Raw genomic sequence first — 25,768 nt, forward strand, 5'->3', positions numbered from 1 at the left:
AGGGCAAGGACCCATAGGAGAGCAGAAGTAAAACACGTGTAGGTGGAGGAGGACCCAGACTGGTCAACACAAGCCCCAGATGTGCCGTTTTTCGGCCAGGGATTGCCCAAAGGACGATTCCCATTTGCTACATGGGAAAAGCTCTCTGCTGCCGGTGTCCCCGGGCTGAGCCCCAGCCCCACTGCGGGGAGACGGCAGGACTGGGGTCAGGGCAGGCAGAGCTCCCGGGTGCCCCGGCGGACACCAGCTCCACAGCCCATAGATCAGCCGAGGGCCTCCTGGAGAGCAGCACCATGTCGCAGGAGGGGCCCCCAGACCCTACACACCAAGCCCCTGTGCTGCAGACACGTCCCTCGGTGCAGGACCCAGCACAACAGCATCGTGTGCACAAGCACGGCTCTACACATCGCTGCAAAGCAAAGATGCAATAATAACGAGCCAGCCTCAGCCTAACACCTTCAAAGCCTTGAGCTCAGCAACCGGCCCGGCCCAGGGGCTGAGTCCATTCATTGCCACCACCCCTCACACCAGCAGATGCAATCCCAGGGCAGCCAGGTCCCTGTTTTCCCCAGCAGATCAGGGGATGTGCTCGGCTCCCCTCCCCAGCCCCATAAACCCCCTGCAAGGTTCATGGCAAGGTGCTGGGGGGCCACGGCTCACAGTCCAGCTCAGCTTTGCCCGGCCCCTGGCCTCGATCGTTCTGAGCCTTGGTCCATGGCCAAAGCCAGCAGAGATCCCAGAGGGGAAGTACCTCGGAAATGGGCTCCAGACTACAATAGCTTTCAAATCACAGAGCAAACCCTCCACCGGCGAAACAGCAAGCCCTGGGAATATCCTGTGCACAAAACACGGGCAACTGCTGGCTGGTTACTTCATGACCCGCAGACCTAGGTCTGATGAGAAAGTTCAGTCTGCTCCTGTGCTGGGGGGGCCATGGGGGCCATTCTCTTCCTGTGGTTTTTGGACTGCTGGGCACACCGGTGGTGCCCAAAAATCAAACACTGGTGATAAGAGCACGGGTCCTGTTGACAGCCAGGATAACCAAAGGAGCTCACGGGTGCTTGAGCAGAAGACGTGCATGGAGCAGCCATTCATGGAGCACAGCCATCTCTGCAGAGAAGAGCAGCTTGTGGCTGTGCGGCTTATTTTTCGGCCAGGGAGGCTCTATAGCTGAAGGTAAAGAACAGAAGCATCCCATCCTTGCTTGCAACACCAAGGGCTGGCTCCTTGGAAATGGGTTTTCGTTGTCCTACAGCCACCCATGGACAGTGAGCGGTGCCAGCATTAAGGCAGCACTGCCACTGCACGCTGCAGAGCCACCCGTGCAGGGCCACCCGTGACCCCAGCTCCCCCCGGGCCGGTCTCTGGCACAGCGATGCTGCTGCCGAGCATGTGTGGAGGAACGATGCCGCAGGGACACCGCATAGGGGCAGAGCCTGGAGGATGCTAAGCCTCCAGGAGGATAAGATAATACAAAGCACCTTTTTTTCACCCATGTTCAGAACAGCCAATGAAGACAGGGCTCGATTTGTTTTTGCAGAGCAGCAGGCTGCCCTTAAGTGGTTCATGGTGAAGGTGACAGCCTTCGCGGGAATCCCCAGCCCCAAGATTAGCTAGATACTGAGCTCCCCATGCAAACACTGCTTGGGCAAAGAGAGATCAGGTCCAGCACCTTCCTGCTCTGCAAGCACCCTTCCCTCTCAGGCAGGAAGGGAGGCTAGTGCCTGAGCCTTTTTTAAAATCTCTCCGAGACTTTAACCACATCATATCAGCTGCTCTTTTTGCCAACTTGTAGGAATTAGACCACAGAATTAGCACCAGGATAAAAAAATTAAGAACTTCTCCAAACAGTACATTTTGTGGTCGTCTCAAAACTCAGGTTCACGTTGAACAGCAGAAAGACTCACAGAACCAAGGAAGCAAAGTTCCCCTGCTTATCTGTTTCTCCAAGAGGAACATGAGCCCTCCCTGCTCTGCCCTGAACTGGGAGCTGTCGTAACACCTGGCCATGCATTATGCCAACCCAGAGCTTCTGCCCCTGGTGTCACTTCATATCATCTAACCTGGGTGAACACGCACTGGCAGAAGAGACAGAGCCCAGGGTTCTGTCTGCACAGAGGAGCAGCCTGGCCACCAGCTCCAGAGCCATGGCTTTGCGTGCTCTGGCCCAGAGTAAATGCCAGGAGAATGCTGGCTTGAAGCAAACGAACGTTATTTGAAGGAGAGACCCTCTAATACAACTGCAAGCGCTCCAGTTGCACTGAAATGTGGGACACATCCTGGGGATGCAGGGCAGGGCTGTATTTTAGGAATGCATCAGCATTTGGGGTAATCTGTGCATGGGTTCACATCATGACATCCTTAAGAAGCACTTTTCAAGGCGTTGGCAGCCTTGCTCTGGTGTTAGATCCCCGTGCCTGCAGTTTGGACTTCTCAGCACTGTGCCCAGAGAAATCCAGCGACTGAGACCTGCCATCCTTTGGGTGGAGGAAAATGGAAATTTCCGTTCAGGAAAGAGTTAAGCTGTTGCTGCAGGCGTGAGACGGCAGAGATTCAGCCTGTGCAGATCGAGCATCCAGCTTTCACGTGAGCTGGGTGACTCAAGGTGATGCACGCCACAGCCCCGCTTGGTGTGCGGCTCCGGCAGCCCAGAAATGAGCCACCACTTGCAAGACACGCAGGAATCAAAGGAAATGTCAAAGAGCAGGAAGGGATTTTTCATCTGGCAACATCTCCTGAGAAGGACCAGCTCGGTGGGTAGGGGAGGGAATCATCCTTTTTGCCAAACAGGACTGGGAGCAGGAAGGGGGAGGCAGAGGAGCACACCACATCTTCTCTAAATGTGATTCAAATTAATGTAATAAAACTGACAGGAGCAGGCAGCAAGGAGTGTGCCTGGATTTTTGTTAATGAAGCCCTTAAGTGTGACCTATTCCAACATTTCTAGCCTTGGCTGAGGTGTATGCTCCATTGCAGCCCCTTGGATAAATGAACTTTGAAATCCCAGGGGATCTTCCACCTCACTGCAGCACAACAAGCCCCAGCCACGAGCTCATCTGACAAATAACACTGCCCACAAATCTGACAAACGTCTCTTTTCCTATTACAAATTTGAGAGAATGAGATACAACTTGAACTGAGCACATAATCCACCCCACAGATAACCGCTAATCTCCCACCTTCTCCCTTCCTGCATGCAGCACCCGGTGCCAGCAGACGCCTGACTTTCTTTTTCCAGGCACCAGAACCCCAACTACCTCCACCCCGCGTCGCTCCAGCATCAGGAGGACACCACAGCACAAAGCTCAGGATTTCGTGTTTAGCTGAGGCTGAGGGACTCCTAAATCACTGCTATTTTTTGTCCAGCAGCTGCAGTTAAAGCCCTCCCGCAGGGACTTGTGCTGGGGGCTCACACACCGGGCCCTCCGGCTGCCTTGGGGTCAGGGCCGGGCACAGCCTTGAGGTTTTCTGAGCCCATCTCTTTAAGCTGGCCTTTTTGGCGTTGAGTTGGAGCCATTTGTGGGTGTTTTCTTGTATTAAACACCAGAAGTAGAAATGGAGCACTTCAGAAGGAGGGACCAAGACATCGTGGAGGCTGCTCAAGCCTCGTCAGGGAGCAGAGGAACCAGGAGGGGCAATCACACTGCAGAGCCCAACCCAGGGTACCAGGTCTTCTAAAATGCCAGGAAAAAGGAAAAGGGAAACGAGTTCCTTGGCTTTGACTGCCAAAAACATCCTGTTTGGAGTGGAAACAAATTCATCCCAAAATGCAATTCTTCTGGCCGTTACTTTTGGGTCAGAGAAGAGAGGAATGGGGAAAATCCCGAACTGAATCCCAAACTTTTATCATTACTGATTCCATCTTTACATTGCAGGAGCTTGTGGCTGCTGATTACCCTTTCTTTCCCCAACAAACCTTCCTCAGTCACTTCTTACCCCTGCAGACCTGTGTGTACAGTCCTCTCACCCTCCTGATTTGTGAAAGCAGCATTAGCTTTGACCCACCTTAACAACTAACCCCACTGCTCTGTCACTTAACTACCCTCTTTATCACCTCCTACTTCCCCAAATTTTGAGTCATACACACACATTATCAGGCATGATTTGCTCTTTTCTACCATGTCAACAGCTATTCTGGATGCAATAAAGTAAGAGCCAGGCTTCCCGAGCTCTCCCAGAGAGAGCAATGCTCACAAATGATGCTGTTGAGGTTTGAGACCAGGGTTTTTAACTATTTATTAGGTACCACAGCAATTTCCTGTCTTTCTAGGTTTCCAGGCCGTGTTGCGTCATGGCAAACCAAGTGCCTCTGAGGGCATCTGCTCCAGTATCTACCACGTTGGAGTGTGTCCCTGAGCCTTTAAGGCCTCTGTACCACAAGTAAACTGCTTTTCTAGGTTCAGATTCCCTGCATGGAGACTGGGGCCTAAAGTGATTTAAATTTAGCAAAGCCCTGTTCCTGGGAGGAACAGAGGACACCATGGGGAAAATTAATTATCCTATGGAACAAGCCGGGATATCTCCAGGAAGGCCACGGAGGTGTGCACGTTACACAAGGCACAGTATCGGCCCTCACTGCAGCAGTGGCTCAGGTTAAGGAGCATTTGTTCAAGGGGTGCCCTTGCCAGCAGCTGCGACACAGCTCCATCCCCGCCGGGGGATGCGAACAGGAGCAGCGCCCACGGGACCACACGGGAGCAGGGATGTGGCCGCAGAGACCCAGGACTGAGGGGACGGTGTCAGTTCTCTGAGGCTTGCCTAGAGGATCTCCCGTGCGGACGATGCAGATCTCTGAAGCAGAACGAGATCAAGCACAGATCCACAGCATTAATTTGCTCGGGTCTGTAAGCGTGCTCAGCGCAGCAGGCCAAGGAGCTGCTACTGGAAAGATTTTCTGTCAGAGCAATTTCCCCAGAGAAACACCAGTGTCTGCAGATGAAAACTTCCAGAGAAAAAGATCGATTTTGCTAGCGCTGCTACAATGAAAAACTTAACGAGCTATTTGATTTTAAGTCAGTTTGGTCTGAACATGTTGGGTTTGAATCAAAAATTTCTAACAATGCAATAAAACACTGATCTGCGGTTTCCTATCAGTGGGATATTTCCGGAGCGGGAAAGGGTGTGAATATGGTCCTGGACCACGCTCACGTCTCTGGACCAGCTCCCCGGGAGGCGATCCATTCCCACCGCACAATAGGTGCTTTCTCTGACAGGTTTTACACGTGTCATCACAGGGGCTGTTCGTGCCCTGCAGGAAAGGGGCGATGGGGCCAGTCACCCACACGCAGAGTCCTGTGGGGTGGAGAAATGGGGCCCACACTGACTCAACCCAAAGCTTTTGCCAGCAGGGGCTGCACAACTGACTTTAAACTGTTTCATTTGGATTTAAAATACTGACACGGAACTGGGTTTGTATGTGTTGGTAGCACATTCATATAACAGCTGGCAATTAGAGAAGTTACACAAGCTTCCAGGTCTACCTGACCAAAAGGTACCGTCCTCACTACCCAAATCCTGCCTTGCTGGGACCACCACAAGGAGCCAAGAGCGGACAGCTCAGTGCAGGACCCTCCTGTGGTCCTGCACCCTTTCCAGCACCAACCTACATTCAGCATTTCCCACCCAGGAGGCCATGTGCTCCACCGGGATCGGGGCCGTTTGCACAAGGACTTCCAAACACCACAGTTCACACCCTGAAGAGCCTGTAAAATAAACACTGCTCCTGCTGTAACCTACACAGGGCTATAAAGATCGCAGTTTACCATAAGCCTGCAAATGCCTATAATGCACAGGATTTAAGCCCTGTGAGTGTCTTATTGACACGTGGTTAGGCAGGATGACTAACAGCAGCTTTTCCATGACACACCAGTTTCCCTGAAGGTTGAAGTTTTCTTTCTTGTTGAAAGTTAATTAGGCAACCCCTAGACATTTTGAAACATACTTTCATTTCAGATCGCACTGGATCCAAACGCGCAAATGCCACCTTTTGGGGCAAAACATCACCCACAACATCACCCCTCTGGGTGAGAAAGGAGCAGGAGGCGCGCAGGCTGCTCAAGGCCTCAGTAAAGCAATATTCCTCTGGCAAATGTTAAGTCGGCCCGGCCCCGTGGGCTCCCTTTCAACTCACAGCAGCACTAAGTACATTACAGCTCGTTGCGGGTGATTTGTGGGTAAGGAACAGCAGTACGAGTGCTTCCACCCACCCGCAGGCCCTGTCACGGCAGCGCAGGGACCTGTCTGCCCAGGTCTCGGTGACGGAGGAGCTGGGACCAACCCTAATGCCCCAGCCAGGCCCCCGCAGAGCGGAGCCCACGGACAGCTCCCATCAGGACAAGGCCCTGCTGACCAGCCCAGGGACGGGGCACCGGCTGCAAAGGGCAGGCCGGGAGCAGGTCAGGAAGGAGAAACACCCCTCATGGGTGACACGGGACAGAAAAGCCACATCCAGACGAGTGTCCTTTCCTTCTGCACCCTTCCTCAGAGCTTTCTAGCTGCCAGGAGTTGTCGCAGGGGTGGGCAGCAGGACAGAAGCATCTGCCAGCAGGACGCAGGCTCAGGGCACTGCTGCACCACAGTGCTGGGACCCTGAGGGTGCCGGGAGTGTGCCAGGGCCACCACCACACTGGGGACACCCTCGTGAGACTCCCACTGCCCCGAGTGCAGCCTCGAAGCAGAGCCAGCCGCTCTCTGCAGGCAGCCATCCTTGCAGATGGAAACCATCTCATTACCCAGACAAGGATGCTGAGCTTTGCACCAGCACAACAGGAGGTCACACACAGGAGCCTGGCACCCAGCAGACCCCACGTCCGTCAGGCAATGGGGCTGGGCTGGCCTGGAGACCCCCAGCGCAGCCCCCTTGTGCCACTGCAACACAGGAGTGCTACGGTGGGTCCCGGTCACTGCTTTTATTTAACAGCAGGCCATGTCTCAAACACAGCCCTCCACAGAAATACCCTCAACGGGACAAACCAATGCCCCCACCAGCCCAGCAAAGCGTCCAAGCCCATGCAAGGCCTCCATGCACAGCCATCCCACAGGAATGCCTTTAAAAAGGACCGTTCCCTCCCTCTCAGGGGCTACCAAGTCTTAAAGCCTCCAGATGACAACCCCAGGTCCCTGCAACTAAAGCTTCACTGCTGGGAAGCGAATGTGGGGGAAAAAAGAGGGGTGACCTGATTGTGACATTCTTCCTAGCTCTCCTGCAGGAAGATGCTTGAACACCCCCAGGCTGGTGCCCAGAACAGCATCCCGTCACTTAGCAAGAGCCCATCTCCATCCACCTGAGGTCCCCTTCCACTGAGGACGGTTCAGTGAGCCACAAGAAAAGCCTTTTTCTCCTGTCTTTGCAGGAAAGACCCAACAAAGGCCATGGGGTTGGGGGATCCCCACACATACCCCGCAGGCTAGGGCACATCAAACCCAATCTCCCCACCTTGGTGAGACCACTGGGACCCAAAGCAACCCCAAGGGTCCAGGAGGAGGCCTTTGGGTGGCACAGGGCATCTCCTGCTCAGCAGGATGCCACCTTCAAGCTACGGGCTGCCCTGAAGACAGCCAAAAGCTGGGGCTTGCACAGTGCAGGGTGCAAGCACCCACTGCTGGCTACAGGCACAAGGCTGCCTGCTCCGAAATACCATGGGCGGACAGGAGGAACAAGAAGGGTTTTGCAGAGACCCATAAGCGTGGCCTGTCCAGATGTACTGTCCTCTACAGGGGAGCATGCCTGGAGGAAGGTGAATGCTTCACATTTTCTATGCAACTGCAATGCTCCAAGTGCAATGGGCTCAGCAGAGCCCTAAGAGCCAGGGCCACCTAAGCCCAGCAGAAGGTGAAAGCTAAGCCCTTGCTGCATCTCAAAGATGAGCCTCACAGGGCCACATGAAACGCAGCCATCTCTTGTTCAGTTACTCCTACTTAGGAGCCTGGAGCTCTGAATTAAACTCCAAGATCCACAGGCATTTTTCCAAGCACACAAGAGAAGGCAGGAGCGCCCCATCGCCCAGCCGGGACGGCACCGGCAGGCAGCCGCCGCAGCATTTGAGTCACAGCATGGGGGCAGCTGGGCACAGAGACATCACCCGCGCCGAGCAAGGCCCTGAGGAGGCAGGTCCTGCCCGACCGCCCCGAGAAGAAATAAAGACAGGGAAGGAACAAGAGGGGGACCTAAGAGAGAGCTCGACAGCCCACGGTTGCGCAGCAAGTCAGGCTTTGGCCCAAGTCCCAGCCGCTCAAGGTGAACAACTTCCATCCTGGACATTTTCATCCAACTTTCACAATAGCTTATTATTTCGTGGTGCTGCTGAGCAATGTTTGCCTTTCTCCTCAGCGCCCTGGGGATCTTTCCCAGACCCAAACTTCCACGCTGAAAACACAAGGCCTTGAAACCAGGAACACGCTAAAGTCAGTTGAAAGGAAAAAAAATAACAGCTGCAGCATTTAGTGATTAGGCAGGACCAGTCACTGTGAACCAATTTTGCAGTCTCCTTGGCTGCTTCACGACACAAAAGTAACCGTGCCAACGTCTGAGCGATCTCAAATCTGTTTAGAGCATTTAGCCGTGCACCAGCCACGCGCATTTTTAGAGCTATGATTGTGTCTGTCTTACACTGAGCTTCCTTATTTTATTAGAGGGCTTCAAACCTGGGCGCTTGAAAACGAGAAAAGCAAGATTCCTGAAAAATAAAGTGAACACAGCTGGCAAGGAATCCCTGGGTGAAAGAACCCCAGGAGAAATCAAAGGTGAGATGCAGCGAGGAAGGTCCACCTGCAGTGCACAGGGGGGGAAAGAAAGCCTGTCTCGGTGCTGCCCAGCCTCTCCCAGCTCTCAGATTCCTTTTAGCAGCTTCTTACTAATATATTCTGGCTACAGCCATTATGTTTCCTTTCCAGACCTCTGGCAAACAAATTAAAAAGGAAGTTAAATACAACCCGTCCTGTGCTTCTTGCCCCAGCAGACAGAAGCAGAGTTGTTAGTACGTGTTCAGCTCCCACTGGAAAGTTAATTTGGAAACCAGCAACACTCACCTCTGCAAGGTAAAGGATGCAGAACTTCCGATCTTCCAAACCTGTAAAGAAGAGAAAACAGGATCAAAATTAAGCTACAACTGCATTTCTGCAAGCGGAGACACTGACAGAGGAATTGGCTAAGAGACAGCGTTTAATGAATATTTATTGTTGTCATCCTACAGTACCAGGCTGTGATCTGGGAGTGATGTATGCTGCATCTGCGGGGCCATGCACCGGGCAGGCTGCGCCTGCATGGTTTCTTGCATCAACTCACTGCGCTATCACAGATTCTCCTTTGGGCTTGTCCTTTTGGGAAAAGGGTTGATTCATTCAGAGGCCACGTGTGCACTCTCCTGCCTGGTGTGCCACGGCACGTGCAGCTCGATTCATTTTGGGTGCCTGTCCTGGGCACCAGGGTCGGGTCTCTCCACATTTCCACAAATGCTTTGCTCCCAGGAGGACTCACCAGAGCAGCTCTCGTTCTTATGTCCTTGCTCACTCCCAGCTTCTCCCCCCGCAAGAGCCCCCAGAAAGGGCAGCTCTGCCTAGTGCTGCCTGTCCCAGCCTCCATCAGAGCCAGGAGCTGGGGTCGGTGCTTCTCCAAGGAGTTGGAGCCAAACCCCAGAGCACAGGGAAGCGACTGAGATGGGGCAGTGGCAAGAGCCCACCCTGCTCCACCAGGCTGAGGGCGGCTCCCCAAGGTCCTGCCAGCAAGGTGCCACTCAGGAGACATGTCCAAGGGACCTCCCCTTCCACAGCTTTGGGAAGGGAGAAGGTGCTGGAGGCAATGCAATGGCCAATGCTGCAACCCGTGTCGTGCTAAATCACAGAGCAGCCCAGTCTCCTCCCCGCCTCGCCGCCAGCTGTCCCTGGGGACGAATGTGTCATGCTCCGGCTGCTCCACCAGGCTGGCTCCTGCAGGCCCAGCCTTCCCTGTCCCCAGCACAAAGGCTTTGCTGAGGGTTTCCCTGGTCTTTGATCCCCACTGGTGGGACACAAGTCTGCCCAGCCCAGGGGAAGCCAGCTCCAGGCACACATCAGCCTCGCAGGAGGAGGACATGAAGCCACCACGCAACTGGGTCCCCTCGGCTCTGAAGCAGGACACCCACCTCCCAGAGCCGCTGTGTCACCGCGCTTCCCACCAGCGTGCCCTGCCAAGGCTTTGTCCTCGCTAGCGTGCAGCACTGCTGGGCAGCAGCTTTCATAACCCTTTTAACAACGTTATCTCTGCCGTGAGATCAGCTCCGCAGTCTGGGCACGGCTGCAGATCCTTTCCAAAGCAGCATCAGCACAGGCTCTGCTTCGTTTCAACAGCCCGTGCTGTGCCCACGACGGGAACAGGCTCCGCACAGCGGTGGAAACGCCCCGCTCCCAGAGGGCAGCGATTCTCCTGCCTGCACAGGCAGCAGCCCAGAGGTACAGATACGGGCTGCGACCCACTGAAGGGCTCAGATGTCACTTGAGTCCCTCTGCAGGCAACAAGAAGCCCGTGAACAAGCGCAACAGCCTGGAGCCGTTTGCTGGATGTCTCTTCCAGCTGCCTTTTGGGGGACGGCAGGCTTGCCTCCGCTGCCAGCTTTGCTTTTAGAGCACATTGCAGCAAACAGGCTGGAAAGTCACTAAAGGGATACTGTGCCATAACACGCTGCTGGAACCCAGCCCCAACAGTACTGGTGCCAAGGACCTCCTGTATGAGGAGCTCCTGGGTGTTTCCGTGGGGGTCCCCCCCTGCTCCAGCCTGGCCAAGAGGCTCCAGCACCGCCCCGCTGCATCCTCACCTCCAGGAGGGCAGTGGTGACGGAGCACCTGCCCACCTCTGTATTATGCAAAACCCATCCACCGCTCTCCACAGCTCTGCCCAAGCTCTCCCAGCACCCACAAAGCCCAGCAGGACCATCAGGGAGCGTTTTCCTTGCTAAGCCACAGCCTTCGATGGGAGCCCCTCAGCCGGAGTTTTTCCCACGGAGGGAGGGTTTGGACACAGGATCCGAGCCTCCTGCTGGCACACATCAACCCTTTCTGCTGCTTCTGCTTCCCATGGTGGCCAACAGCACCAGACGTCCCATCTTCTCAGCTGGGCTCTGCACAGCATCAGCCATGAGCAAATTCACCACAGAGGCGAGAGGCCCAAAGGGGAAGCATCCAGGCAGCAAGCAGAGAGCAGCTCCTGAGCTCTCCAGCCCATCTTGCAAAGCAGCTTGCAGGAGAAGCAATGGCCCAGCCACTTGTCCTCAGGAGCTTTAACCCTGTCTGACCCGAGGAAGAGGCCACCCCCAGAGATGTGCACCCTTGGCAGGGAAAGGTGATGCTGGAGTGCAACAGCCTGGGGTAAGACCCCGCTCTTTGAGCCCCTATTTATTCCTTCTGGCTTTCCACAGTAAGAAGTGAATCCAACAAAGCCCAAAACCACCAGAATTAAGTTCTGTTCTGTTCCCTTCTGTGTATCTCAGTGCTAGTGACCTCCGCAGCCAGCAGGTCCTGTCCCCATCCCTGAGGCTCGCCGCCTCATAATCCACGTGGCCAGGCAGCACAGCGCCTATTGGACACGCAGAGCAGGGAGCCAGCCTAGACTCGGGAGCTGCCACAATCCCATTCTTCCATGAAGAATTGCCTTCAGCTGGGAAAAACTAGGAACTAACAGACTCCTCACGCTGCCCAGCCCCCCAGCTGGGCTCCAGCTGATGCCGATCCCCAGCAAGGCATGACAGGAGGCAGGAGAGCAACGGCAGTGCCAGGAAGGACAGACCCGAGCGCAGATTTCAACACAAACCAGGTTTGCTGGGATTCTTTCCCTGGGGATTCTCCAGTCTCCGCAGGGCCAGGCGGGAGCTGCCCAGCTCGTGCTGCTCGTCCCCTGGCCTGCAGCCCACCAAGGCCACGAAGGACAAGGGGGCAGCCTCAGCCCCGCGCAGGGCTCCGTCCCCACCCGACACTGTGCCTTTTTTTGACAGCCGAACAGTGTGAACACCTTCAGCCAAATACCCTGAAATGCTAAAAGGAAATAAGCAGGAGGAAAAAAAAAACTCACTTTAAGATATTTCCGTTTCTTCGTGACGCGTTGTGACAGGGACTGGTTTGTCTTTCACTCGACCCATCCCTGCCCCGGGGCTGGGCTGCTGCACAGGCTCAGCACAGGCAAGAGGAGCATGCGAGGTTTGCGGGGACACGTCCCCGTCCCTGGCTAAGCCCCGTGTGCCCGTGCTAATGTGGGGCAGGCATTTACGCAGCTCCCGGCACAGCAGCAGCCTCCAGCGCCACCCTGCCTCTGCCCACCTCCCCTGTGCAACCCAAGGAGAACACGCGCCGCTCATGGGATTCGGGTGGTGCACACCAGGTATTGGGTCAAGAAGATGGGAGAAAATGGAAAAAAAAATGGTCCTGCTCCTTTCCACAGCCTCTGCGTGGCACAGGGGACAGTGACAATGGCCACAACAAGGGCACCCTGCTCCCCAGCCATCGTATCTGCCCAGCGAGGGCAGGGCTGCATCCAGTACCCTAAGAGGAGCTCACAGGGTGCTGGGGGGCCCTGGGTGTGTGGCGAGAGAGAAAGGCTGCTGTGCACATCCAGACCAAGCACTTGAGAGCGGACAAGCGTGTCACCCTCTGTGGCATGTGTCCTCAGGGAGGTGTAGTTGGGTGTGAGCCCATAAGGCATGCCAAAAACCTCAAAAATCAGAGTCTGGGCCTCTGGATATCATGAAGCTGTTGGCTGCAAGACAGAGTGCATTGGGATGTTGGGGACAGCAACGGGATCCGGCCTAGGGATGGGGCTCACGGGTGGGGGTCCTCACTCGGGTTGCTAAATGGGATCACTCTTCTGTCCCCAAGCCAAGCACACACCCCCGGGGGGGGCAGGATCCCAGCAAGGCAGCAGTGGTAGCATGGAAATTCCCACAGTATCTAGTGAGGAAGCCAGCCCTGTCGCACTGGAAACATTGGCCGGCGTGGTGCTCATCAGCCATGTTCAGCTTCTAAAGCAGGAAGACAGAGCATTGTAAAGCAGATTATACTGATTTGCTTTCGCACAGTGCAGCGAGCGGCAGAAACAGGAAACATCACAATGGTCTTCAGTGTACCGGAGATGTCTCAATTGTTATACTCAGCAATACGCCTGTTCCTATTAATGTGCCATTCAGTTATTTAGGAGACCAACAGAAAATCTCTGGCAAAAGGGACAGGCATCTTTTCGCTTGTTCCACCCACCTTTGAAGCAGCCCTACCCAAACCAGGAGGGCGAGCTGCCTGAAAACTGACTGCGCTGGATTCCGGGCGTACGGGGGGCGGTCCAGCACGGCGGACACAAACATCCCCTTCGGAGAGGCTCCCTAAGCTGCTCCAGATGTGATCTAGCCAAGTTATTATGGTAACAAGGAAATAAGTGGCAGAAAACTGCTCACGAAATCCAACTGCTGTGCCTGAGGTTAGGAGGCACATTCCTGTGCCGAGCTGCAAACAGACCTTGTTGCATGGAGCCGCCGCTGCGCTGCCGGGACGAGCAGCACGAAGGTGATTTCTTCAAGGAGGAGAACAAGAGCAGGGCTGTTCAGCAGCCTTTGAGAGCAGCCAGGAACCGCACGTGCAACGAAGCAGACGCTGACCGACAAGTGCTTCAGTAAGGAACAATTTCTTTTGTCCTTTTCTTAGAAACAAACGCTGCTGAGAACAAACTCAACAAATCCCAGAGAAGCTCAATGGCTTTTCTAACCAGCTGGTGCCCTCCGTGTCCCTCTTCCTCCTCACTGTTTCTGCCCCCACTAAACAGGTCAGTGAATGAATCTGGGCACAGAAAAGTTGTTGGAAATGGGAAATAAGAGATGGGCAGCCCGCAGTGCCATTGCAGATCCCCAGCACCAAGGCTCACGCATCGCGGGGCAGGTGGAGAGCCGCAGCTCAACACCAGAGCTCCCTGTGCGGCTGGAGAAAATCATGGGAAGTGACAAAAGTCATCCTGAAAATTATTTCTTTTGGAGGAGCAGCCACGCTCTGGATTAATCCCTCTTGTTCAGAGCCACAGAAAAACGCAGAGATGTCTGCTCACACAACTACAGAGTAAGTCTGGGCTGGAAGCAGCCTCCGGCCATCTCCGTTCCGCACCCCTGCCCAAAGCACCCAGGTCAGGGTGCTCAGTGCTGTGTCCATTCGAGTCCCGAACACCTCCAAGGATGGAGGTCCCACAGCCTCTCTGGGCATTTGACCACCCTCATCACATGAAAGCTGTTCCTCACACCTAACCCCAGTTTTACACAAGCCCCATCCAGCAAAACCCACTGCCTGGGGCTGCCAGAGCCCTGCACGGCCAGAGGCGGGCGGCCATGCACAAGAGGAGCCCGTGGCCAAACAGAGACCACACCAAAGAAGGAACAAGGTGGGACTGGGCCTGTGGCCAAGAAGTGGCTCCACTGTAGGAAATAGGATGTGGTAGAGCAATTTGCTCATTCCTCTTTTGACCCCGAGTAGCTACGGCCATCATAGCCACACAGCCTCAAAATTTCATCTCAAAATAACTCATTTCAAGACATGCCCCTGCCCTAAAAGCCCTCCGTGAACCCTCAACTGCATGTGAAAGCCCAACCAAGGTGAAGTGAGCAAGGGCACAGCCCACAGCCTCCCACCAAAGCCAGGGTTTGCTCTTTCCTCCCTGACGGGGTGTGCGGGGGGAGCGATGCTAGCAGAGGGAAACCGTGGGCGGCCGAAGGGAGAAGTAGCGAAGCAAAGGTCAGTAGGGCTCAGCCAGCCTCTCCTAGAGACAACTTCTGAGCTCTCTCGAGGCACCGCTGGTGAAAACCTCAAAACTTCGTTTCCTTTCTCAGCAAGCCCCCGCCGTAGGCAGGGTAACAGCGGTGAGGGAAGCAGCCCAGCAGAGCAAGACCCCAGGGAGCGCCAGTCCCGAATTGCTCAGGCAGGGCTCCGAAGCTGTGCCACCCAAGTGTCCCCAGGGCATGCCAGGGGATGGAGCTCCCTGGGACTGGGTTAATGCAGGGCTGGGAAGGGTGCTGCTGTACCTGCACCCCAACAAAGGACGATCTGGCAGCATGAGCTGGCCAAAACTGCTGCGTACTGGAAGTAATGGGACAGGGGGGTGCTATCCTGTTGCTGGCCAGGTGGCTTTGCAGCTAGCAGCCCAGAAAATGACCCGAACACCTCCAGCTGCTGCCGCAGACACTCACCCTCCTGAAGCTTCACACTCTGCAGGTAGAGAGGGTTCCTCAGCACGTTGCAGCGCCCGGGCTCGTCCTCCTTGGTGAAGAGCAGCAGGTCCGAGTACACGAAGAGAGTCACCTGGATGGCACAAGAGCAGTAAAGAAGGTATCAGGAACTCATCTCTTGGCACTCAGTGTCTTGGAAAGGTCCTCCACCCCGAGGAGACGCACCAGCCATGAGAGGCAGCCCGGACACCCCTGCCTTAAGGGTCTGGTTGCTGCTACACCCCTCGGGGTGCTGCAAGCAAGCCTCAGACAAGGCTCCCCCAGCTTGGCAGCCACGTACCGAGGCTTGTGGAGTCCCGTGACAGAAGGGATAAACCTGCCCGACAGTGCAGCGCCGCGCAAACACACCCTCTCTGCTCTCTCGTGTCACTTCCCATTTACATAAGTTATAAATCAGGGGAGCAGGAGGAGAGAATGAGTTACCAACTAATCCCAGCACACTGCAGAATTTGCAGCCTAAAAGCAAATGTGGTCTCCCTGAACACACTCGCGGAGGAGCCTCTCCCTGTTTTCACTCTGCATGCCCTCTTTTGTTCCCTTTGAGGGGGAAAAAAAAAAAACCACTTTTTTTTTTTAACAAAAGCAGAATCCACAAGAGCAGTTGCAGGGAGCAAACTTTATACCTTTTAAACACCACTGACAGGTAGAAAGCAAACACTGAACTGCACGTCTGACCAGCTCTGTGCTTGAACAGCCACTCAAGTGTCCTAGAAGCTGGGAGCTACTCCAGAGCAGTAGTATGTGCTCACAACTCAAAAGGCAGATTTTGTTCTGTTTCTGGCTCTTGCCTGAGGTTGCTCGTTCAATCAGTACAGATTATTGTGTTTTTTAAAATGGAAGAATCAGCTCCTCCGCCGTACTGGAGATCCTTGACCCAGAAGCCTGGTTGGGGTGAGTGGCCTGGTGCAATCGCTGTGCCAGGAGCTGAGGTTTGAGCCTGTCCAGCTCTTCGGCAGAAGGTGGGGGCATGCAGCAAAGCTTAGAAGACGCCAGGAAGGGGCTGCAACATGCCAGGGGGCACACTGATGCTGGACCCTCTGCATAACGCCAAACCATGCTCTGCTCTGGTCTCAGGACACAGCACATGAGCACACGGCTGCTTTTAGCCACTCCTCAGGATGCTCCCAAATGCCTCCCAGCACAAAAGGAGAGCACTTTGCAACACCGAGCAGCAGCAAGGAGGGTTTTGTGGCCTTTTAGCAACTCATTTGCAAAAGCAGAAAACAACCCAGCATCCCAGGGGCTGGCACCACTGCCACCACCAAGTCACCCTCTGAAAGGTGACTTTGCCCAGGACAGGGTCTGAGTCACTGTTTATGGGGACGCATTCCCGGTACAGTTTGTCTCCGTGCCCGGCGGCTGACGGGCACATGTCAGGAGGGGGACAAGCTGGGCAACAATTTATCACACAGCGCTGAGTCGCATGTCAGGACAGCGCATCTGACTTTGCAACCAAAATCAGGCCCTTCCCACATGATTTCTCCTTGCTGTGCAAATTCGTTTTTGTGGGATTCTTAATAAGCAGAAAGCTACCAGCATAGCTTTAATGGACAATTAAACCAGGGAGTGTCTGTTTCTCTCTGTATTATTTGGAAAATCCCTTCCCCTTGCTCTCAACACAGCGTTGGCCTAGTGCCCACATTTCCCCTCTTCATTACTTCTGACATTATTATTACTAATACAAGGAACAACAAAGTACAAACCACACTATAAACTTTCTTCCATGCCTCTCTTGCTCCACGCAGTACCCTTTCTGGGGCATGCCTCAGGGCCACCCCAGGACCCTCGGTCTCAATGAGATGTTCAGGCATTCTGAGAAGAGCAGCTCAGCAAAGCCAAGGAAGTAAAAGCACGACCAGCAGGCGATAAGAGTAGAAATGGAGGAAAGAAAACGCACACCTAACACACAAGGAATTTTAAAGGGAAAGAAAAAGGGACAGAAGAACTAGCAGGGAAAAAATACTACTTTGAAACCAAACGGATTTAAATGGGGAATCATGGCAACACAAACACATGCAAAGTGTTCGCGGGTACCATTGTGCTTTTACGGGAAGATGGGACTGATTGAATTCAGGATGCAGAGGAGATAAAAGCACAGTTGGTGCTGGTTAAGTAAGAGCATCTCTATTAGATGCTGCTTCCAGGAAGACATTTGATATCAAAGCGGCTCCGCACAGCAGGGAGGTTTACAGAAGTTGGGGGGGGACACAATGCGAGGGTGCCCCTCGCAGGCACGCATGGCACAAAGCCCACCAACAGCACCCCAGTGCTGCAAGGCAGGGCTCCGGCTGGCCCCGCTGGTGGAGGTGGGAGCGAGACCCCACTGCAGGGCTGAGCACGGAGCCTGGAGCCCTGGCGACCCTTGGGCAGCAGCCGGGAGGTGGGAGAAGAGGTGAGGGCTGGAGCCAGCCGGCCAGGGATGCACCCAGGGCTGCCCCCACGCCGCCACCGAGGTGCAGCGTGCCCCTAACAGCCCCTTGCAGACAGGTCTGGTACCTGCCACGATGCACCACGGGGCTCAAAAAACCCAAAGAGCAAACAAAATAAACACAGCGCCTGCACTCATCCAGGCATGGCACAGAATCCACCAGAGCTGCTCCTCAGAGAGTTCGAGTATCTTTGTCTGTTTTCCAGAACTAACTTCACACTCTAAAATGAGAAAGAAAACGAATGGGATGATGAAAGGACTCCTCTGAAGGCGGAGACAGGCACACCTGTGTTATTACTAGAGTGGAGCATGGCCACATGGCAGTCATCACACCAACATTTCAGTGGGAGTGAGTAGATTTCTCAGGAAAAAACGTTTGGAGAGGCTGACACTGATGTCTCAGAAACCGTGCATCAGTGTGTGCTTGCTCCACAGCAAGCAGCAAAGACCCTTCTGCGGATAGATTTGACTAACTACAGAACTTAACTAGCAAAACATTGTTACAGAAGGAAGAGGTACGTTTAAAGAATTTCATAAAAGAAAACATGAGAAAATGAAAGCCAGGAGGAGAGGTGGGAAGTGCTGGGTTATGTGCTTCCCCAGGAGGGGAACAGGGGACCAGTGCCGCACCGCCGCAGAGCCCTGCCGCAGGAAGGGGGAAGCAATGGCCGTGCCTCGTCAAGCAAAACATGGTAAAAAAACATAAAAAGGTGCTCAGGAATTAAGCCTTGCAGCCAAAGCACCCTCCCAGTTAGGCTTAAGAGCTTTCCTCCTAAGCCTGTCCTCTTCTGCATACCTACGCACGGCCGCTGCTGTTTGGGGTAGGGCAGGGAGGAGTCTGCAGCCGGTCACTGCAGCGGTGCATCAGCACGGCCCCGGCAGGATGGGTCAGTGCCAACCCTGCCTGCTGACACAGCTCCCCCTCTCCAGCAGGAGTTTCACAGCCATGCCCAGCAAAGCAGAGGGAGCTGAGGAAGCGAAGTGAAGCAGAGGCAAAGCGAAGAAGAGATCTTCCATGACAGAGCTCTCAGATGCTGATCACACAGTGGTGATCGCCTGCATCTCTGGCCAGAGATTGCTGTCTGCAGTTGGCTAGAGCAAGCCCAGGTACCTCGATCACACATCTTTCCCTAGGACTGATCCACACATATTTTATATCCCTTTACTAGTACTGGATTCTTCTCCAAAAGAAATGGGTGCAACCTCAAAGTCCAGTTAGAACAGCAGGAGGGTTGTATCTGCAAGGCTCACGTGTCCCCAGTCACTGGGATGGCCTAAATGAATGAAGCTTTCTTAATCTTCCTCAAATTTTCCAAATCTAGAGTTATCCTCGGGGCTGTCTGGGGGGCCCATGCAAATCTCATATACTCTAGGAAGCAGACATGACTGGTGGACTCACCAGACCACAAATAACGCTGCTCCCTGCATATAGGCTGCTAACACCCACTCACTTCTATTTGCTGCTCCCCGATCACATGCTTCAAAGTCACAGCTTTCTGGGCTACAGCTCTGCACAGCCAGTAATTCACCTGGTTTTCACAGAGACCACAGGAATGGGAGCACACAAACAAAAATAATCAAGTTTCCACAGCTTAGTACATCGGCATCAGTCAGCTGAGCCCCAGTCTAAGTACAGAAGCAGTCTAAGTTTGTGGGCAGGGTAGGTGCACACACACTGGGCACGGTGCTTTGGAGATGGGCAGGAACTTCCCAGGTCAGGGAAACTTTATCAGGTTCAGTATATGCTAAAGCCTTTGAGTCACTGTTTGTCATGCTACAGCCCTAGCCCTCTAATCCTGGATTTTGACTTCCGAATGGGCCCGTACTAAATAGATGTTCTCCTACCAAGACATCCCAAGCCTTTCAGCCCACAATGCATTTACCCTTTTACAACCTCACACATTTTTTCTGTCAAGATTATTGGCAAGGGGGCTATATACTCAGCAAGGAGTTTATACGCTCAGCTAGACTTTGATGAAGACACAACACCACACTTGCCCAAAGCAGATCCATGGTGATGATTTCACCTGTCAATCTTGAGCCTCACCTTGGCTTACTGGAATCAAACCCTTTTCTACTGTGAGCATTTGGGGAGAGCAAGCACTGAAGGCTTCAAAGGGTTGTGCACCTATGCTCAAGCACAAGTATAAGCAGTGGCCGAGCAGATGGGGAAATGGTGTCACCCAAATCAGAAATGATGAAGATGAGGACATAAAGAGGCAGTGGAGAAGAAGGAATGGAGTGTGTAGGACTAATGTGGTGGAGGGAGGAGGTGAACACAAGCTTCTGATATTGTCAGCCAAATGAAGCTGTCTAAAAAAAGACTGAAAATAGGATCTTGAAACATCTGTGCCAGGGAGTAGGGTTTTAGTCAATCCATTGTGTTGGCCAAACCCAGCCACCCACTGAAACAAGGAACTGGCAACTCCATCAACGGCCAGGAGGGCCAAGAATTTGCATTCAACACCTAGGAAAAACAACAAAAGGCCCTTCCCTTGCAGAGAAGGGCCTAAAGCCTGGGTGTGCTGGTCTCCGTTCACCAGACTCCTGGCAGAGCTGGGGTTTTCGGGGTTCAGGGGAGGACCATCCTGACCTGCAGACCCTGCCAGGATGGCAGAGAGCTGAGAAGGGGCTGAGTGTGGTCTGTGTTGTGAAAGTACCACAGGGCATTCGGAAATTGCCTCCAGGTATGTTAGAAAGGCACCAAGAAGGACAAAACCCACATTCAACACCTTGAGCGCAGTCGCCTGCATCACGCAGGTTCCTCTGGCACTCCGCAGGCTGGAGGGATTTCAGAAGACTGTAAAAGCGGGAATTGCAACAAAGTCTAGACAGGATGTGATTAAGGCCTGAACAAGGATTGCCGCAGAGGTAAGGTCAGGGAAAGGACAGATTCTGGCAAGCCTCCAGAGAGATAGGTTGACTCCTTTAGGAGATGGGAGAGAGCTTGCTCAGTGACAAGGATGCATTGCCAGGCATGGAAACTGCCAAGGGGAAAAGATTCTGGTGTAAAGAATAAAAATGAGACGCAATCTCCATTTCCAGCCCCTTCACCTGGGCTCTCTTCTCTCAAGCCACTCAAGCAAAGCAGAATAACACGCAGTCCTGCAAACCACAGGAGCAGTGGTCCAGTTTGAGAGAGGCTGCATGGGAGAAGCAATGGAAAAATGGGAAGATACAAGGCACAAGGTAGAAAGGACCCGTCAGAAACAAGACAGCCTCTGCTGAGGCAGCAGAGAAGCCTGGAACGGGAGTGAGCTCAAGTGAAGAGAGAAGTCGGAGCCCTTCTGAACCAGGGAATCTCCATTGTGGCCAGGCTACTTTAGGTCCTGCTGGCCTCAGAAGTTTCTCTCACAGCCTGTCAGGACTAAAGCAGACACCCTTGCCTTGCTCCACCAGAGAAGGGAGGTCTCTGGCCTTCCAGAAAAGTACACACCAATTCCTTGAAGCTCTGCAAAGCCCTGCTGTGACGCTGTAAGTGACGCACTGCAGACATTCCCAGGGATGTGGCTGATGTCCCGGGGTCCTACCTACAGCTGCTGGCTCCTGACAGTACCAGGCTCATCACCACACCCCAGTTCATGCTGAGGGAAAGACTCCTGCCTTCCAAAGCAGATGCTGCCACATGCTTGTTCCCATTCAGTGCTTCTATTTTTTTATTCTGCGCTTAGTCACAGCTTCTTGCCTTGCCCCTCTGCCAGGCGTTCACAGACACTATAGCCTCAAGGCACCATCATTCTCAAAGGCGGTCTCACGTTCCTGGCCAGTGTACAGCATCCTGCCCTTTCCTGGCAGCAGCTCCAATTGGGAAATCCTCTTCCAGCCTCACGCTCATCCTTAGGGTATCATAAGCAAACAGAGTCATTTCCCTGAGACAACCTCCTCCTAATCCCGTCCGCAAATAGGTCTCCAAAATGGCTAAGGTGGCCATTTGGTGACCGAGCAGCACACCTCCTTCAAACATGCTTGTCCTGAGACTCTCCATCATCTAAATATGGACATCCTCATGCACATATGCTTCACCCCAGCTAAAAAATGATGTGAGTTACTCATAATTATTTTACATTTGGCTGCTTTTTCAGACCTCTGAGTCTGACCAGAAGGCAAGTAACTCCAAACCATCCAGGAAAAGCATCCCGACTTCAAGCTAGCCACCACATTTCCAAGCCATCGCAGCACAGCTGTGCTGCATAGCCATGCGTTTATCTGACTTTTCATTCAGGCAGGTGCCCAGAAGGCCCTGAACAGCAAAGAACAGCAGGACAGACAGGGGAAGAGTTTTATTTACAAATGAGTGACAAGTTCCCTAATGGGTGATACAATTTTTCACAGAGCTTGGCAGGAAAAAAAAAAATAAAAAAAGAATCAAGTCAAAATAAGAGATGAATTACATGTTGAAAACCAGAGGGACAGTGAGAGAAGTCACTCAATGCAATCTTGAACGGTTTTGTACTGTTCAAGCAAACCATTTCTGGGATTCTGCCACCCAAAAGGTGTTACACAGAAACTAAGATTACTCAAGTAAAAGTTCCTCTGTGGTTCTGTGAAGATGACACATTGTTCAGTCCAACTAAATTCAAAATATTCTGTACAGTAGTGAGATTCACTGAAAAGGCCCCAAAAGAAACTGTAGTTTCCTTCAGCACTTGTGAGCAGTGCACGAGTGGGTTGTCCCGGCTGCACTGTTCACTGAGACACCTTCTCTGTCCCACGTTGCACAGTTTGCAGACTTTACAGCTAGAAGCGAGCAAAGCCAACAGAAAATGTACTCAACATTTCCAAACTCTGCCAGTTTGGATGCTGAGAGCTGTCGAATACATGGGTTCAGCCTGCAACCAAAACTTAGTTGTTTCCCCAGATTTTTAATAGCTTTCTAATAATGTTGCAGAAAAGAAGCTGAAATAACACAAAGGAGAGGATTTTGGAAAGGACACGAGACCTGCTTCATGAACTAAATTTCTAAGAAGCCCTGTGGTGTGTTCTATGGCTAGATCTCTAAACTGGCACAAAATATTCTTGAACTCCCTCTTCCTGAGTCTGAGACTGGCATCAATTTGCCCTGCACAGTTTCTCCTTCATGAGTGTGAAGGAAGACAAGAAAGAGCTGATTTCTACCAAAAAGGACATATCAACATTTAGTTTATCCCATGGTAAACTGACTACAAGTTTTTCCAAATATCATGGTAATAGAAGTACCGCACAGTAGACCATTTCCCTTCTCAATCTACTACATGTGTGCAGAAAAGCGAGTTCAGAAAGCTCAGACAGCATGGAAAGTGTCTTACCTGTATAGTCCTGCTTCTGCTCTCATGAAGAAGCAGCTCCTCTGACAGAAGCAGAGTCCGGGCTGGGTTGCAAAGATCTAAGGGCTACATTTGAAAGGAAAATGAAAAAAAAAAAAGAAAAAAGAAAAAGAAAGAAACAGTCAAACCTTCCACTGGAAGTGTGGTTTGCCAGAAAAACTTTCCACCCACCAAACCCACTTTGTCTTCACTTCAAGCTGTAACTCATTCAGGGAGAGCCGCCCCACGCTGCCCTCAAAAGGACAGAAAGCCTGCAGTCCAGTGCCACGACAGAAAAGAAAACCTTACACCTAACACCTACGTCAGGCTCATCTATAAAAAGACAATAATCAGCTGCTCGCTGCTTTGTACTTTAACAGCTCTGCACCACGCAGGCTGGGTTATGGGTGCTCTTCAGCAGGAAGCACAACCACAGCAGCAGCACGTTAGGTTCCCACCTCCCTCAGACGTTTGCTACACGATTTTATGGATGCCTTTCACGTAAGTTTAAGCGCCTTTAAGAAGACTGGCCTTCCCATGCCACATCCAGCTCGCAGGTCAGCGCCTCCAGCTCGTCTCGGTTTCACACCGGAGCAGAGCAGGAGAGGTTGAGCTGTCCCGGCTGCTGCCCAGCCCGGGCAGCCCAGCGCAGCCCTCGGAGGATCCTCCGGAGCCGCACGGCCAGCAGGCGGGGGCAAGGGAACCCTGCACGGGGGCTGTGTAGGACGAGACCGTGCAAAGCATAAAAACCACTTCCTGAAGTGGCAGAAACGGCCCAGACTCAACCTAAGACAAATTTTGGCCAGATGAGTACATAGCCAGGAGTGCTAACTGTGTTCCTACCCAACACCAAACGGAGCGCGCAGCCGTGGCTGGTGGTAAGGTCAGCAGCCACCCAGGTGCTGCTGGGGAGGACAGAGGTGAGCACGAGGCCAGCCCCCAACACCAGCCCGTCTGCCCCTGAGGAGTTCCTCATCTCAGGCCAGAGTCACAGACAACAGAGATCATGGGTTTGAGCCCAAAGCAGATGGCCTGAGCTGACACGATAGTATCGCTGCTAACAGGAGGATCGATGGCTTCCCACAGCCTCAGAGATGCTGCATCCATCAGCAATGTCCCCAAATATACAGACCTTCTGGGGTTTTGGCCATATGAAGGGCAAAAATGGAAGGCACGGAAGTAGTTACACCTACCACCACCACATTTAGGGTGTGATTTCATGAAAGTCATTTGTGGAACTGGGGAGCGAGAACATCCTCTGCCAAGACACTACTGCTCTGGATCCTTGTCAATTATTTTAGTGCTGGCCACCAACTGGACTACAAAACCTTTGTCCACACACTAATAACAGCACGAAGAACCCACATTGATCTTCAGTTGCGCCAAGCTGGTTGCTGAAGCCTGAACACTGGTATACCTTCTCCTGTTTCAAGCAAGCACCCAAGGGCCTGACTTGAAAGCTGAAAAGGGAAAGTCCAGCTCGGGCAGGACACAGCTCCCTCAGAGAAAGTACCTGGCACCGTGCTGAGCACAGCCAGCTCTGGGGAAGAGAGCTGAGGCTGACAGGGGATCCACGCATTGGTATATTGGTACGTACTTCCAATGTACTTCCAGCCACACTCACCTGCACGAAGACGGGGAATACCAGCACTTTGGGAGCCAGCGTCACGTATGTGCCGTAGCTGGAGTGTGGGATGTGTGGCCTCACTATGGTACAGTTCTGGTAGTTCCCATAGCTCTTCATTGTCTGCACAGTCTTCATCAGCCTGGATTTTCTCCCAGAGCCCATGTGTGACTTCCCTTTGCATCCATTTCCTGGACCAAGAGAGGAAGCAGAAGCGCACAGAAAATCAGAAGAGAGCTCTCGCAGAGTTACCGCACGTCGCTGGCGCGGCTCCTGCTCTCACAGGCTGGAGGATGGCACAAAATCTAATGGGAATAGCTGGAGCCTGGAGCTGCAGGGACATTCATCACTCTGCTGTCAAAGTCTCTTGGGGTTTCATGAAATAACAGCACTGACTTCATTTTTCCTAATGCAAAATGAGATGCCCCGTCACGTTTATGCACAATCAAGAGCTACGTTCTTGCTGGACCAGGACTCCACTGGGTTACCTCTCAGCACCAACACGTCCGTGTGCACACAAACACGAACCCAAAGTCACAGCCACCCCAGCTGCAGGCCAGCACATCTTCCTGCGTTTGGGTGTATGTTGTCTTCTGCACAGTTTATGAATACAGTGCTTCAGAGAAAGACATGTGGTGCAATTATATATACCTCCCTATGCAGTAGCAAGAGCACAACATAAAAAATAAAGAAAAAGAACAACCCCAAACACGACCTGAATCACACAAGCACCGAGGAGGTTCCCCTTTCCCCCCATCAGGAAATAGCTGCCTGCACCACCGAACTACAGCCATTCCCTTTCCAGTGGGGGAAAATCATCTATGATTAACTCTGGGTGGGGAAAGAACACTGGAAATGTAAGCCCTGGGACATTTTTATGCACAGAAGTCCTGCCTGTGCTGAATTCAGGGTATGGCAGTTAGAAAAGTACGGGAATTTCACATCATGGGGTGGGGTTGATGCTTTTAATCACAGCTTTTAGAAGACATTCAGATTAGAGAAAGGGACAGAAGCGATGAACGCATTCATGCACAAGGGATCAAGCCATGTCTTTCCAAATCATTCTGGGATGTGATGGTTACTCAGATATGGGGGTGACTTTGAAAAGGATGACCCCAATTTGCATGAGGCTGGCACAACATCATCCACTGTCTTTCAGCATCACATTTTGGTGCTGGAAGAAGTCCGAGCAGCCTGACTGGCTTTTCGCTCTGTCCCA

General features: G+C 53.0%; 1 protein-coding gene across 5 annotated transcripts in view; it reads right to left on the bottom strand.

Annotated features, from left to right (window-relative positions):
- RGS3 (regulator of G protein signaling 3) overlaps positions 1–25,768 on the bottom strand; it is a 78,865-nt gene that overhangs the window by 26,484 nt on the left and 26,613 nt on the right. For 3 of the 5 annotated variants that reach the window (XM_083807104.1, XM_083807105.1, XM_083807106.1), the window contains 4 exons: positions 24,550–24,740; positions 22,929–23,012; positions 15,177–15,288; positions 9,028–9,068 (listed from right to left, as the gene is read on the bottom strand). In XM_083807104.1, coding sequence (XP_083663230.1) covers positions 9,028–9,068; positions 15,177–15,288; positions 22,929–23,012; positions 24,550–24,740 — 428 coding nt within the window. Of the gene's footprint in view, positions 1–9,027; positions 9,069–11,779; positions 11,979–15,176; positions 15,289–15,380; positions 15,501–22,928; positions 23,013–24,549; positions 24,741–25,768 lie in introns of those variants that run through there. The other 2 variants (XM_083807108.1, XM_083807107.1) reach the window with 2 other exon arrangements.

The sequence above is a fragment of the Anser anser genome (genome assembly GCF_964211835.1).
Source record: "Anser anser genome assembly, chromosome: 21".
Taxonomy (NCBI): domain Eukaryota; kingdom Metazoa; phylum Chordata; class Aves; order Anseriformes; family Anatidae; genus Anser; species Anser anser.